The sequence below is a fragment of the Gymnoscopelus braueri genome, assembly GCF_963280865.1.
Source record: "Gymnoscopelus braueri genome assembly, chromosome: 6".
Lineage (NCBI taxonomy): Eukaryota > Metazoa > Chordata > Actinopteri > Myctophiformes > Myctophidae > Gymnoscopelus > Gymnoscopelus braueri.
The window spans coordinates 7932722-7949514 of NC_137607.1; the positions used below are offsets into that span (position 1 = coordinate 7932722).

The 16793-nt window shown below is 41.0% G+C and overlaps 2 protein-coding genes across 2 annotated transcripts; one reads left to right on the plus strand and one right to left on the minus strand.

Moving 5' to 3' along the window:
- Nucleotides 1–12329: 12329 nt before the first annotated feature.
- Nucleotides 12330–12650, minus strand: LOC308086748 (cytochrome c oxidase assembly protein COX16 homolog, mitochondrial-like; the record flags this gene model as incomplete). Its single annotated transcript, XM_080430397.1, has 1 exon — nucleotides 12330–12650. One exon carries the CDS (start codon nucleotides 12648–12650, stop codon nucleotides 12330–12332), a length of 321 nt encoding a protein of 106 aa, XP_080286523.1.
- Nucleotides 12651–13510: 860 nt separating this feature from the next.
- On the plus strand, nucleotides 13511–14395 carry LOC308086590 (serine/threonine-protein phosphatase PGAM5, mitochondrial-like). The gene has a single exon (XM_080430200.1). It carries the CDS (start codon nucleotides 13517–13519, stop codon nucleotides 14387–14389), a length of 873 nt encoding a protein of 290 aa, XP_080286326.1. The 5' UTR covers nucleotides 13511–13516; the 3' UTR covers nucleotides 14390–14395.
- The last annotated feature ends 2398 nt before the right edge of the window (nucleotides 14396–16793 follow it).

Sequence of the window (16793 nt, forward strand, 5' to 3'; positions counted from 1 at the left end):
ATAATGTTATAGTTTTCAAAATGTAACCATTGCTATTGTTTTTAAAAGCGCATGATTGACCCCACTTTAAGTTGCATAAATGTAAAATCTAAAAAGGTACTCGGTCATTATAGTACTTTTTGACGCCATTGTCTGTCCACCATCACACGACCCTCCTGTATTTTCTACAATTGACTGCAACAACTTCCTCACGTTTTTTGTAAACAAGGTTGTCAGCATCAGAGCAGGCATTACCCCTTCAACTTCCACCCACCAGTTAGGCCCTAACCACCAGTCTATCTTGGACTCCTTTGCACCTATTTCCCTACCTCAGTTAAGTGAGCTAGTGAACAGCATGAAATCCTCCTCCAGTCCTTTAGATGTCATCCCAACCACCATTTAAAAATATGTTTTTAGCTCCATAGGCCCACCTCTGCTCAACATCTTCAATCACTCTCTGACCTCGGGCACTGTCCCCTCCTATTTTAAAACTGCCACTGTACACCCGCTTTAAAAAAAGCCAGGACTGGATCCCGAATCACCCTGTAATTATCGGCCCATTTCTAAGCTCCCTTTTATTTCCAAAATATTAGAAAAAATAGTTGCCAGGCAACTTTTAACAGTTTTAAATATCCACAACATTTTAGACAAGTTCCAGTCAGGTTTTAGACAGATGCATTCTACTGAGACAGCGCTTTTAAGAGTATCCAATGATCTTTTAATGGCATCCGATAAAGGTAAATCCTCAATTTTAGTGTTGCTCGATATGAGTGCTGCATTCGACACTTTAGACCACTTTATTTTTATTAATAGGCTCAGAGGGGGTGGGGATCACAGGGAGAGCCCTCAATTGGTTCTCCTCTTACCTCACATGCAGAAATTTCACAGTTTCTGTGGGCACTCATGTGTCAAGCTCTGCCCCCCTCTCCTACGGAGTTCCCCAGGGCTCGGTCCTCGGGCCAACTCTTTTTTCACTTTACATGCTACCACTTGGTCACCTTATCAGCACTTTTAAAGGTATGTCTTATCATTTTTATGCTGACGATATCCAGCTGTATTATTCTTTTAACTCTAAGAGCCCTGATGATTTTAATTTCAATGTTTTGCACAACTGCATGTCAGCCATTAAGGCCTGGATGTCAGACAATTTTTTACAATTGAATGAGGCCAAAACTGAAGTGCTTATTGTTGCCCCCGGCAGCATTGTGCCCAAAGTGGTTGAAGGTATGGGGCCCCTTAAACAAAACATCCGCCAGAATCTCAGAAACCTCGGTGTACATTTCGACCAATCAATGCACCTTGATACTCACATCAACTCTATAACCCGGACATGCTTCTTTCACATCAGAAACATTGCAAAGCTCAGATCCATTGTATGCCACCCTGAATTAGAAATGATCATTCACACATTTATCTCATCACGTTTGGACAACATGTTTTCTTTTTTTTTTTTTAACTTTCTTAATTACTTGTCTGTTTTTATCTGTATGTAATATGGACCCCCTGTGCGTCTGGAATAAAGTTTGAATTGAATTGAAACAGGAGCTGGAGACTCGTGTGGAGCTACAGACCAGAGAGTTGGCAGATAAAATAGATGAGATCTCCAACGTTCTGCAGAAGAAAGTTGAAGAACACAGATTACAATGCAGGGCCTCTGAGCAGCAGGCCGAGGACCTGAAGGAGGCCATGCAGCGGCTGCAGGAGCAGATGGAGGAGCTGCAGGACTCGAACCGGCAGCTGAACAGACGGAAGGTCTCACACACACAGGAACACAGCAGGCTGAGCGAAGAGGCAGCAAGACTCACCGCTCACAAAAAAAAAAGAAAAAAAAGGGGGCACGGTGGCGCAGTCGGTAGCGCTGTCGCCTCACAGCTAGAAGGTCCTGGGTTCGATTCCTGCAGGGGACGCTGTGGGCGCTGGGGGCGTGTTCTCTCCTCCGCGTCATCAGTGCCCATACCCTAGGTGGGGTTGGCGAAAGGGCCTTTCTGTGTGGAGTTTGCATGTTCTCCCCGTGTCTCCTAGGGTAGGTAGGTACCCTCACAATAACATGAAGTAATCCTGGTCACTATACTGCCTCCCCCTGGCCAGCCGGGGCGCCTGATGGAAGGGAAAGGAACTGGTTGGAATAACGTGTTCCTTCCACGCGCTACGTCCAACCAGGGAACCTCTCCCCTGTCAGGTGACAAGAAGGTCAGTTGGCTCTCATGCATGGAAGGAGGCATGAGCTCGGCCCTGGCCTCCCTAGGTTGGCAGAGGGAATGTAGTGCCCAGGATTACATAGACAATTGGCACTGGGTGTAAAAAATAGGGTTACAAAATCGTGGGATAAAAATTTAAAGTAAAAAAAAAAAAATATGTTGTTGCCATGTAATAAATATTGCATTTGATGTGTAATGTATGCATTAGGCCATTATACGGTACAAAACATGGCTAGCGACCAGCTCAATGTAAGCGACCCAGCTTGGTTAACATGCTTGCTAACAATAGCCATCTTCTATACAGTAACGCGCTCCGTTAATTAAAAAATACATGGGCTAAATTATAAATATCAATGGTCTCTTCAGGGCTTGATGAAGATGTTCATTCGAATGAGGGGAGAGAACGACAACCTCTTCACGGGGCTGCGAAATACCTCCACAGCTGGATGGGAGTGAGTTCATATATATGTCATATATCATATATCAGTATGACCGTAGATTGACTCTTTTCAAATGGCCAAAATTTATATAGGGCTGAAGTGGTTAATGTCACGATCCGGATCTACCTCTCCTCTGCCCCTCCCCCCCCTCTTCTTTGCCTGTACTCTGGTTTTGCCCTGGAATTGACTTTTTGCTCAGCTGAACCTCCTCAGCCTAATGACTGCTGTAGCCTACTTAGCCGGCTTCAGCTGGCGTTTTTTTGTTGCGTCTTTATTTCTGCTCCCCGTGTCGTGCGTCTTTTACAATTCTCCTCCTGTGTCGAGGTGTGCCTTGTTTGTATATTGTTTATCGTTTCCTTTTTCTTTGCTGTATTCAGCATTCGAAATGAACATTACATTAATTGTGCTCTACAAATATATTGCAATGTGTGCAGGAAGTCAAGAAGCCACCATCAGGGAGTGGCACTGAATCAGGGGAGAAGACAGCTTCAAATTGGAAGTGGTATGAACCGATGGATGAGGCGATAGGTGGAAAGCCATCCATCACACCACCAATGCTCATTGCTACTTCCTGGGCAGAGAACCCTCCCAGGTCTGATTCAGCGTCAACATCTCAAGCCTCCCCTGATTCAGTGCCATCCGGGTCCACAACTGAGAGTCCAGATCCAGTCCCAGCAAAGAAGCGGCGTGATGGGGTGTTGGAGAGAGAAGAGGAGAGAGAAGAGGAAAGGGCGAAACGAGAAGAGGCAAGGGAGGAGAGAATGTTTAGTCTCCTTGAGAAAATAGTGGGAAAAATGTAAAAGAGAAGTATATAGGCTACATGTTGAACCCCAAGTGGTTTTATTTTTGTTAGAACTTTTTGTTAAAATAAGTATTAAATTACTATATTCTTTTATGTTAAAATGTAGGCCTGTTTCTGTTCATTTTACATGAATGTTAGGCCATTCTGTTCATGTTATTACGTGCAAGTATGACTCAGGTCCAAATCCAAAGTGTGACTCAGGACTACTGCACTCTCAGGTAGCTCAGGACTAGTATTGCACTGCAATATATAGTATTGTTGCTGTCCGGCAGGAACCAGCTAACTCCATTTTTCCGCTTTTGCATTTTTTCTATAAATCAGTGCTATTGAACACCCTTTACGTCTGTGTGTTGGTAAACAAAATATTGAACCAATGAAAAGCATTGTAAAGCGCTTCTGACAAAAGCAGCTAACTCCGTTGAATCCTCAAACTTTCTGCTGAACCAGCAAAGAGTTAGCTGGTTTTGCTGACTCCAGGCTCCACCCCCTTTTGAACTCCAACCTCATTGTGAGCTGGAGGTCCATTCAGCTGTTCTTATCAATGATGAACAAAACCTCCTAACTCCCCTTTTGTTTTGTTTTTTCCATTTCCTGAAAAATGAACATTTTGGAGTTAGCTGGTTCCTGCCGGACAGCAGAGATATGTATATATATGTGCATTATACTATAATTGCCTTTCTATGGCAGTTAAAGTATTGTTATGTTTCTATCTTGCACTGCTTATTGTGCCCAAAATGTAGCAGACATTGAACCAAAAAAAAAAAAAATATATATATATATACACATATATATACATTTCTTTTTTTAGGTTAGCCCAATGTTTGTATTTTTAGTTGTTACCTTGTGTGTGTGTGTGTGTGTGTGTGTGTGTGTGTGTGTGTGTGTGTGTGTGTGTGTGTGTGTGTGTGTGTGTGTGTGTGTGTGTGTGTGTGTGTGTGTGTGCCGTACAAAAAAGGAAATATATATTAGCTTATCCCAATATTTGTATATTGTTTTTTACAGAATGTACTTGTTAGAGGGGTAAACATGTAAAAGAGTCCTGTTCAGTTCATGTTATTACATGAAAAACAAAATACATACAAAATAAATCATTTAATGATTTTTCTTTTCAAAACACATTTTCTAAACTGGATGAACATTTCTCATATGAACTCATTACTCACACTATGCTATGACTATTTCTACAACTTAATACTACATATTTCAATAATCTTTGTTACTATATATATATATATATATATATATATATATATATATATATATATATATATATATATTTATATATATATATATATATATATATATATATATATATATATATATATATATATATATATATATATATATATATGCCATATAAATAAATACATGATAAATACATTATAAAAATAAATAAATAACAATATAAATATGACTATTTACATTAAACAATTCAAGGACTCAGGGTTATTTGAGGGGGGTTCCTATTGGACCCTTAGGTCTGTTAACTACCACCCTCATTCAAAATGCCCCCCAATAGGCCTGTCAGTCATGTTCTTTTTTTATTATTTTTTTACAATAATTAAATTACTTCTGACAAAGAGAATAAACTGAATTCGAAGACGGGGGAACTGATAGTGCTGCACTTGCAATATTGAGAAGACGACAGCTCAAAGCTCATAACACTTTATAGTGAAGCGTTGTGAGCTTGTAGATTGGCTGTTTTTGGCTAATCTTCCCAGGGGTTCAAGTGTTTAAACATAATCATGTTCATTCAGGGCTTAAGGAGGGTTGGCTGGGACTGAGAGGGGCATAATAAATAAAGAGGAGTCTGTTAACATGGGGTCCTGAAATTAAATGTGTGTCTAAACAATGTTATACTATAGTACAAAGTACTTGCTTATTTGAGCTCGTTTATAAAGTGTAGTTGCTTATGTGGGCTTCTTTCTTAAGTGTAGTTGCTTATTTGGCCTTGATTCACCTGTAATAGTTTACTACTGTAGGTTATGTCACTCAAAACTAACTTGTACCCAGTGGTGGAAAAAGTAATCAAATTCTTTACTTAAGTAAAAGTACCAATACTGCCTGTGACAGCTGGCTCTGTGCCATGACACATATTGGGGAGGAGACCAGGGTGAAGGTAAAGCAAATATATATTTAACAAGGCCGAAGGAAAAACAACTAAAGAAAGGCAAACCTAACATCTTATGGATCCTATGAGGTGTGGAGTCAGTGAATCAGTAGTGTAGATGTGGATTTGTGGAGCATAGTGTGGTGCGAGGTGTGTGGATGGAAAGTAACAAGCATAACTAGAAAAAGTGCTCCTCGGAGCACAGGTCTCTGCCAGGTCAGGTATGTTATTGTGGCCTCCTGGTGGCTATATAATAGGCCAATGTGAAAAGGGTGCCATTTATTCTTAGGCCTTTCACGGCAATCGGACACTGCATTCGTGATTTCAGGCATTTTGTTCAAAAAAATTGTTTTGCTAAATTAGACCTGCTGGTGGAGCTATAACAGGCCATGTCAATGTGAAAGGGTGGCATTTCTTTCTCGGCCTAGTGGGAATGTGCGTGTGAAATTTCACGGAGATTGCAAGCTGCCTGCATAATTTGAGCCATTTTGTTAAAAACGGACCAATCCTGCAAACTTTGGAAGCCAACCTTAGCCAATCAGGATGGAATATGGGAAATCGGACAGATCCGTGTTGATCGCATGACTATAGAGATACTGTGTACCAATTTGCATGACGTTTGAATAAAATCTGTAGGCGTAATAAAGAAATGGGTTTTGCACAAATCGGCCTCCTGGTGGCGCTATAACAGGCCCATGTGAAAACGTTTGGGCAGAGGTTCTGAATTGGCATCCAGGGAGTGTGTGTGCACAGTTTCGCAGCGACCGGGCCAACGGTGCCGGAGATTAGCTGCTAACAGACGGACAGGACACACACGGACGGACGGACGGACAGGGGGTAAAACATACTCTCTCCCACTAATCATGAGGGCATGGAGAATAGAGGGGTTGAGCTGGTGGAGACAAGTCTGTTCTCCTCAGGATCTCACAGAGACTGACAAGAGCAGGGATTTTATAGCCTCCTGGAGTCACCGGGCCCAGGTGCTCTCCAATGAGCCCATCAGCCCAGGAGGCCACACCCTGCTCACCTATAGGGCAAGAGTATGCAAGGCATGCACACCCACAACCACTATATCCTATAGTAGTTGCTTATATGGGCTTCTTTCTAAAGTGTAGTTGCTTATTTGGGCTTGTTTCACCTGTAATAGTTTACTAGGTTATGTCACTCAAAACTAACTTGTACCCAGTGGTGGAAAAAGTACTCAAATTCTTTACTTAAGTAAAATACTCTGTTACAAGAGTACAAGAGTCGCGATGCGAGGCGTTGTGAGCTTGTAGATCTGCTATTTTCAAATAGCATATGTATAAAATAGGGGGCTAAAGTGGTTAATGTATATTTCATAATAACTATGAAATTTAATTTAATTTAATTTATATCTGAAAAGTAACTAGTAACTAAAGTGTTCAAATAATTGTAATGGAGTAAAAGTACAATATTTGCCACTGAGATGTAGTGGAGTAGAAGTAAAAGTATTGGAAATGGGAAATACTCCAGTAAAGTAAAATGTCCTCAAAAGTGTACTTAAGTACAGTACTTGTGTAAATGTACTTAGTTAGTTACTTTACACCACTGCGTGTGTCATGTTAAATTAGCCCAGTAGAGGGTGTAATTTTCTTCTATGACAGTATTTTGTTCATATTGAGAATTACTTTTTACTTACAATTTGACGTCTTCCCAGTATAGCAAGTGCTGCACTTCTCAGTTTCCTCTGTCTGTCTGTCTGTGCGAATTCTGTTTCTCCGTATCATCGCAAGTAGTTGAATGATAGCAAAAACATACACACAAAAATTGACAGGCCTATTTGGTGCCATTTTCCACAGCCTTGTCACCGGAGAACAAATGATTAGATAGCTCAAAAGTTGGCTATGAAAACAAAAGACGCTTGGGTGACTTTTGTTTTCCCCTCTCTTTTCTTCCAACCTTCCACAGCCTCGAGTGGTCGAGGCTACAGATCTCAAAACAAACTAGAAAAAGTGCTCCTCGGAGCACAAGTCTCCGCCATGTCAGGTAGGTTATTATGGCCTCCTGGTGGCGCTATAATAGGCCAATGTGAAAAGGGTGCCATTTATTCCTAGGCCGTGCACGGCAATCGGACACTGCATGCATGATTTGAGGCATTTTGTTAAAAAAAAATGTTTTGCTAAATTTGACCTGCTGGTGGTGCTATAACAGGCCAATGTTAAAAGGGTGGCATTTGTTCCTCAATGTAGTGCAAATGTGCATTCAAAGTTTCACCGCAATCGGACGCTGCGTTCATGATTTGTGGCATTTTGTTGTGTGTCCTGCAAACATTACACACATTGTCAATGTTAGCCAATCAGGATGGAATATGAAAAAATCAAACAGATCCGTCTTGATCACATGACTATAGAGATCATGTGTACCAATTTGCGTGAAATTTTTATCAAATCTGAAGGCTTAATATCAAAAAAAATGTTTTACATAAGTCTGCCTCCTGGTGGCGCTATAAAAGGCAAATGTGAAAAATGCAGGGCATGGCCTCTAGAGAGTGTGCATACAAAGTTTTACACTGATCGGTGCAGTTATAGGTAAAAACACGAATCGGCCTGTTACAGCGCCACCATGAGGCTCATTTGAACATTTTCAAATTGCATTTCTTCCTCGGCCTAATGGGAATGTGTGTGCAAAATTTCACGGTAATTGCATGCTGTGTTCATGATTTGAGGCATTTTGTTGGAAACAGAGTACTCCTGCAAACTTTGAAAGACAATTTTTGCCAATCAGGATGGAATATGAAAAATCTGAAATGAGCCGTTTCTTTTAATGACTATAGAGATACTGTGTACCGATTTGGGGGATTTTGGGCCGAAATCTGTAGGAGTACTGTTCAAAAATGTGTTTTGCACAAATCGGCCTCCTGGTGGCGCTATAAAAAGCCCATGTGAAAAATTTGGAGCAGAGGTTCTGCTCTGGCACCCAGGGAGTGTGTGTGTACAGTTTCGCTGCGATCAAGCCAACGGTGCCAGAGATTAGCTGTCGACAAAATGACAGAATGACGGACGGACACACAGGGGGGGGACAGGGGGTAAAACATACTCTCTCGCCATGCCTTTCGGCCTGGCGGAGACAATGATAGTTGAGCGAAAATATATGTGCATTTATTGTGCATTTATTTGCAATATTGTATATATATATATATATATATATATATATATATATATATATATATATATATATATATATATATACAGATATATATATATATATATATATATATATATATATATATATATACAGATATATATATATATATACAGATATATATATACAGATATATATATATACAGATATATATATATATAGATAGATAGATATCTTATATATATATATGGGTCATTCCAGAATTGGAGGACATTTTACGTCCCACCCAAGAAATGTCAAATAATCCATTTACAAAATACTAAATAATGCAGTTGTCGTGTAACTTTGTCTTGTCCTGAGACCAAATCTAAATCAACATGGAGAAAAAAATGTTTGAACATATTTAAAAAAAATACCAAATAAGTCTGTAGTACCCCTAAAATGCTACTTTTCTCTTGTCCCACCCCCTTGGTGACCAAATTGAATCTCAGATGAAACTGTTAAAATGACATCTAAATCTACTTTCTTTTGCATTATTTTGTTCATAGATGTCTCTTGTAGATGTGCAAACATATTTTTTAATTAACATAATATTTTAAATAAGTATTATTATGCAAGGAACCTGTGTCCCACAACTTGCATGCAACCCTGTTACCTTAACCTTTTTAGCATGGTAAAAGAAGAAGAAAAGTGTGAGTCACATGACACACTAGAAGTGACATCATCAAACACTTTCCTAACAGCATGGGTAGAGCAAAGGTATCTCCTCTCTTCTCTTATTCATATTTTTATAACATTGTCAGCCTTGCTTGAATGTCTCAACCTACCTCACGCAACCCTGTTATGCATATTTCCAGAATAAGATAAATACTTGACAAAAAAATCTGTACTTATTTACTTATGTGAGTTTGTCCTCTTGGTAAATCCTAACAGCTATCTAAACAGCTAGCCTCTATTCCTGAGAAAAAGCTAACATTAGCATAGATTTGCAATCCTGTTACTTGCAGCCCTGTTACTGTGATTAGTTACTATTATTTATGGTTAAATTAAGAACATTACAAATCTAAACTATAATTTAGGTTAATCTACGTATTTTAAACATTATTGAATTTTACAGACTATATTGCTTCATTTTATTTTAACTGTGTAGTCAAAATGAGTTATAGTTGTTTGGTGGCAGTGGTGGGATGGTATGCCTTTATGAATTTGACAACTGTGAAGTAGACCATGATGCCAGGTGGTCGTGGAAGAGGCTGAGCTACCAGGCTGAACCCAGTTGAACTGGGGAGTCAAGAAAGTGTTTGGCGTGAGGGGAGCATGGAGTTGGGGCCTCCAGTTAAAGGGATTGTCATCTCTGTTCCCGATCCATCTGACTGTTCTCTGGTAGCCGCCAAACCAAGTGATTAAGGACCAGTGGTGCGACCAAAAGAGGCTACAGTGAGTACTCCAATGGCACCACCTGTTGATACTAGCTTCATGGAAGAGATGAGGAACTTTATGTGTCGTTCTAAACGGACTGAATAAATCTTGTTCTGGCCGTAACCAAGTCCAAACAGCTTCTGGTGCAATGGACACAGAGACATCACGAAAGCCCATGCCACTGGATCAGAGACCTGATAATCCACCTAACCGAACTCCAGCCTCTCATGTTTCATAACTGAGAATCCCAGACATCAGAGAAGGTGAGGATGCTGAGAGCTTCTCTGTGCGGTTTGAGTGCATGGGGGTGGAGGCAGGGAAAATGGGTTGCCCCGGTTGTCACTTTATTGACCAGACGGGCCCTTGAAGCATATGCTGGCATGGATGAACAACAACAGTCAGAGTCATATGAAGCTATCAAAACAGCAGTACCAAACAAATACAATGCTACTGAAGAGACTTATCGACAGAGGTTCTGCAGCACCATTGTTCCAGCAGAGGAGACTGTCAGAGAGATCTGACTGAAGGGGCTGTACAAGTGATGGATGCGTCCAGGCAGTCGTACCAAGGACGAGATTGGAGAGGTCATCATTCTACTACTACTACGCTACTACTTGCTGGGGAGGGAGTTCAAGCTGCTGACTGACCACTGAGCCCTAAGGTGGATGCACTAGCTCGATGCAACATCAGAATGCCTGCATCCTCCAGGCATAGTCTATAGCCCTCCAACCATACCAGTTCACTATTAAGCATTTTTGTGGTAAGAAAAACCTTATTATTTTTCAAGGTTATGTGTGAGCCAAAGGGAGAAGGGGTGAAAAATATCATGGAGGCTCATTTCTCCAGTCCCAAAATTCCAAACATGTAATCACATTCATATTCAGGTATGAGGTCATTGATTGTGTAATGTTTGCAAGGGGAAGGTTCGGATTCCTCTTGCTCATGTTTTCACTATTCACTTTCACTATTCTTTGTCTACAGACTTAAATTCCTGGACATAACCATTTAAGAAGGAGTGTTCATCCCCCTTAAGTTGTCATGTGATTTCCTGGTTATATTGATTTTCTGGTTGTATTATTAATTTCACAGAAGGAAATACTTTGTTAATTTATTAACATTAACACAGTATGTGTTATTGTCTGCATTGTACACATGGTTATGGTAAATGGTTATGTCCTCTTACTTAATAGGCTTGACAGGTTAGGTCTAATTGAGGTGTGATCAATGCCACCTGTGTCTAAGTGGAACTACTTAGTTAGAGTCTTCCCTCAAGTTATCTGGTGATCAGGTATAAAAGGTGTTTGAAAACTAGTAATCAGATTGGGTTGATGTTGGTGAGACGTGTCTTGTGTGAGCTCCTGTGTGCAAAATAAAACCCTGATTTTCTGGAACAGCTCTGCTGCATCCTGGTCCATTTTCCATTTCCACACTACCTACCACCAACCATCCTCATGTGAAACATATTAAAAGTTATTCAAATAATATTTCATTTTCTGTTATTCTTAAAAGACTAATTATGTGGTCTTGAGTATTTATTTGTCACGTTGAAAATAATCTATAATCAGAATTAATGTAGCTATTCAACCCTGTTACCGTTATCATTTTAATCAAATATTAACATAAATGTCTTTCTCAACGCATAAGGGTTTGACCTATTGTCCTTTAAAGAGTTTAAGTAATTATATGCATAATGGGTTAGAGCAAATATTTGAAAATGAATACTTAAATTAGTAAAGTGAAACATGCCACAATTGAAAAGTTGTGCAAGATAGATTTCAAAAGTTGCTTAAACTAATTGAAATAAATTCATATCTGAAATAAAATGTTTATTCGGAGAGAATGATACTTCTTTAACCTAATGGTAAAGGAATTATATTTAAAAAATACATAAATGCACTTTTTGCAGGTTCCTGAGTGTTGGTAACAGGGTTGCGCCAGGTATAGCAAACAATAAATAAAACATGTAATAAAAAATATATATTTGATGCCTGAGCTGAGCCAATCAAGCTTTTGATAGTTTAGTACCTATTATTGATGAATATATAACAGAAATGTGTTAAATAGAAGGTTAATTTTTCAAAAATTTGAAAGCCCAAATGTCCTCCAATTCTGGAATGACCCACATATATCTATTAGATATATATAAGATATATATATGAGATAAAGATATATATATACATTTGAATGGCAGCGGGCCTCCTCTAAAATGGCGGCCGCGATACAGGTCGCTCCAACGAACTGCAGAGGCCATTGAGGTATCTAGGTTTCTATATCTATGATCAAGCCTCTTTGTTCACACTGGCACGCTGCTGCTCCTGATAGTCCTTGGAGTCCTCCCAGGGACGAGGGCCACGGATGTTCTTCCAGCCGTCTAAGTTCTTGTCCCTAATTTTCTCATACTCCTCTTCCAGAATGACTGACTGCTTCTCCAGGTTCACTTTGGCCTCCAGGGAAGGGTCCATCTTTTTTTTTATCTTCTGGGCATCATATCGGATTTGTGTAAACTCTTTCAGGCCGAAGGAACCTCCAATGATGAGCACCATCATGGGCACGCCATATCTGACCGTTTTGTTCCTTTGAAGAGCATTCAAAGTCATCATTATGTCTTTGTAACCACAAGGATGCTAACGTTCGCAGGTCACAGCTAGGACGCATTTCCTGGATGGATCCTTGGTGATAAGCGATACACTTTGTAGCACCGGAAGCTGTATTCCACACCCAGATTATCCAAGAATCTAGAGTCCAGCCATTATTACAACAATCCACAATCTGTAATAACTTAATAACTTGCTTTCTGTAGTGATTTAGAGCGACTACCACTATTGACCTTGCTGTTTGGTAATGTTCACAGGGTAGAGTTAGAGCCTTATTAGACCCTTCAAATAAATGTAGCCCCCATTTAGTTTAATGACCATGCCCTGATATCGTTTGAATTAAATAGATCCTTCAGAATATCATTTGATTATTTATGACCAAACAGTGAAATGGCTTCTACACTATCTAAGTCTGACATCATAAACTCCATATTTGGGCGTGGTTGATCTAGAGCTCCATATATGGAGCAAGCAGAGGCATCTTGCTAATATAAAACTCCATCTACGGATATAGCTGACTCATCGTGACTGTAAGGTAGAGTTCTTGGTTCAAGACAGTAAGAATGCACCATGTTGCACACATGTTCTCCTCCCCAGAAGCACGATAACGGTCTGATGGTCAGTGTCATTTAAGTTCACGTTTAAAGAGTTCGCGTTTAGATATCCTGGACCCAGAAAGCACATTACACCACTAACCATCTGCTGTTTTTTGGATTGTACAGGAAAGGGCGCATAATAAGTACGTGTGTTTGTGCGTCATCATTTGCTAGCTAGAAGAGAGTCTATTCATTTAGGAGAGGAGACCTAGTGGATCTAGTGAGTGGCTAGTGATCCATCATCCAGGTAACGTAGTGTAGTTGGAGATCTCCGGCATGTCATTCAGGAAAACGGTCAAACTCTTATGCGGCTTCGCCGGAGGATCCGCGGTGTTGGTTTCCGTGGCGGCCGCTGATTCTCGGGGGTGTTTGGGAGATGGAAGACCAGCAGGTGCCTGGTGGAGCAGACTGACTGTCCTCAACAACCACACTCCTACACCCACTAGACACGCATGGGACTTCAACTGGGATAAGAGGGACCCGGCGACGCTGTCTAATGGCACCAAGAAGAAAGAAACCGCAACCGAAGACCCCAGTTCAGAGCAGGACAATGGCAAACCTAAAGCTACGCGCAATATCCTCCTCATCAGACACTCCCAGTACAACCTGAGTGGAATTGGAGACAAGGAGAGGGTCCTCACACCATTAGGTCGGGAGCAGGCTGAGCTGACCGGCGAGAGACTGGCAGCCCTGGGACTAAAGTATGATGTACTCATCCACTCAACAATGAGCAGGGCTACTGAGACTGCACAAATTATGAGCAAGTACCTCCCAGGAACTGAGCTGCTGAGCTGTGATTTGCTGAGAGAGGGAGCACCTATTGAGCCTGTGCCACCTGTCACTCATTGGAAACCTGACGCTGTGCAGTACCATGAAGACGGGGCTCGGATAGAAGCTGCCTTCCGCCGCTATATTCATCGTGCTGACCCTAAGCAGAAGGAGGACAGCTACGAGATCATCGTCTGTCATGCCAATGTCATCCGCTATTTTGTCTGCAGGGCTCTCCAGTTTCCACCAGAGGGTTGGCTACGCATGGGTTTGAACAATGGCAGCATCACCTGGCTCACCATCCGCCCCAGTGGCAGGGTGGCCCTTAGGGCTCTGGGAGACTCTGGCTTTATGCCCCCAGACAAACTGACACGGACCTGATGCACTCATGTATCAGGTCTAAACTGACCATTTTTATCACGTTTTTAGCCTTACTTTTACCTGTCATGCTGTCTATGGCTATTTTATCTGTATATTTTAAATAGACCAACTGAACTAAGTGATCGGATGCACAGATCTCCTGTTCTGATATGGTTTTATGCCGACTGTCTCGGTATGGGAGTATACCGGCGTCAGCCCCGGGGCTACTTTGACAGCTAGCCTCCACGCAGTGATATAGTCTGGCTACGCGAGGCTAAATGTTATTAACCTTTCACTGCCAGACTTATTTCTGGCTGTGTGCACCCACTGCCAGCGATTTTTCGATTTTCTTACCTTTTGAAGTAGTCACAGAATATTTATCTCCAGTATGATCGATCCCCTGATGGTTGCTAATCACAGAGGGTTTCACTGTGCTTCCGTGAAAAGAAAAAAGAATGTCATCGCGACCTCCCGTTCGCTTTTATACGCCTTTGAAAATAACATGTCTCGGGCCAAAAAATACATAGTGAAAAAAAAAAGTACACAGGATTTTTAAGTAATGAGTTAACCAGGAAGTGAATGGAGCAGTAAATCTTCGGATCGCGTTATCTCTGGTTCTGTGTGAAAAAAAAAGAAAGAAAAAGTCATCATAAGTCGTCCTTGACAGCCAGGGCGTTATGACGATGTCTCGTCATAAGTCGTCCAAGGCAGTGAGAGAGTTGTTTAAAGTGGTCCAAACATATTTCTTTCAAGTAAGACACATCACCAAAATGTTATGTTCATTAACGCCTCAAGATTTAGAATTAGCAATTTGAGTTTTATTTACTACCGTAATTGGTGTTCGTATTTACTACTGTAATTCATTGTTCACCACCTTGAGTCCTACATTCATGTGCATCGGCTGCAGTTGGTACAGAATGCAGCAGCTAGACTTTTGATCAACACAACACAGGGCACATAACGCACGTTCTCTGCCTCACGAGTGCCGTCACAAGGCAGTGTACTTCACTATTTCAATCCCATAGGCTGTTTGTATTAGTAGGTGTGTCTACCAGAGAAAATCGTTTCCTAATTTTTTTGTATTATGAGCTCTTTCTCATCTGGGTTTTTAACCACTGGTGCAAACCGTACAAGGACTTACATATAAAATGTAAACCCTTGTTATTGAGAATAAAACCAAAAACACTTTTGTCCGTTGCACTTATTTTAGTAAAGAAATTATATTCAACCAGCAAAACAAGTCTCAATCAGTTTACCACAACTCAGTTAATCACATGCAAAAGAAACTAAAAAGCAAACCAGTTGATCACGTTTCAAAATAAACAAAAACATTATGCCCATTATGGAGATCCAGTTGTCCAGAATCGCCGACCAAAACCAATATGCCATATATGGGCATATACTGATGACATCAGGGATCTCCATATATGGGCTTAAAAGGGACAAGGGACTGACAGATACAGAGATCTCCATAATGGCATCAAAGACAGACAGACGGGTACAATGGGCATTGCATAACTATATGTGGGGCATGCATTCCCAATTTGCATCGTTCCCAAGTAGACTAGTGCCCAACGTGCACCGGTCTAGTTAAATGAAAGAAGCCTATATTTCAAGAAGCCTATAAAAAATCACACCCAGTGTGAAGTGGGCGGTGTGGTCACAGTGGTCATCACAGTGATGGAAGTTCACTTAAAGAAAAGTAATATTGTGGACCAACCATTGTACACCCCTAACTTAAAAAGTGCATAGTCCTATTTATAGGGCTATGCACATGTGTCATGTGTTCACTAGCCAATCACAGTCCTGAATAGTCCTGAATTGGCCACCATAGTGTACAATGGTGGCCAATCACGGTGCAGGGTTGGGGGGGTACAATAGGTGGGGGGGGTACAATGGTGGCCAATCACAGTGCAGCGAATGTCGATGTCCAAACCTCACATATAGGGGCGGTTTCACCGCCCAAAAATATGTGAGATGAAAAAATAAACTAGAAAATGTGCTCCTCGGAGCACAAGTCTCCGCCAGCAGACCCGTGCTATTTTAATAGCACGGGTCGTCTTGGTAGAACTGGTCGTCTTGGTAGAATGCGCGTGGTTTTTGATGTTCTGCAGGGGCGACTGAATATGTAGTGTCTGCATCTAAAAGATGTTCTTCTTGAAGCAATGTGTCATATGGGAGTCGTCGTAATTGACTGGTTTGTTCAAATGCTTGTCTGTCTTCTTCATCTTCATTGTCTTGAACAGTTTCAGCAGTTGATTGGTGTGTTTGATCTATGTCAGTTTTCTCTAGTGCTACATAATGTATTTGATCAAGGTGGCCAATTGTTACAGGGATAGGTTGGCATCACAAATTACCTGCACATTGATGGAATGATAATTTTTGCGATTGATGTACGCCCACCACATTAGGAAACCCAGCAATC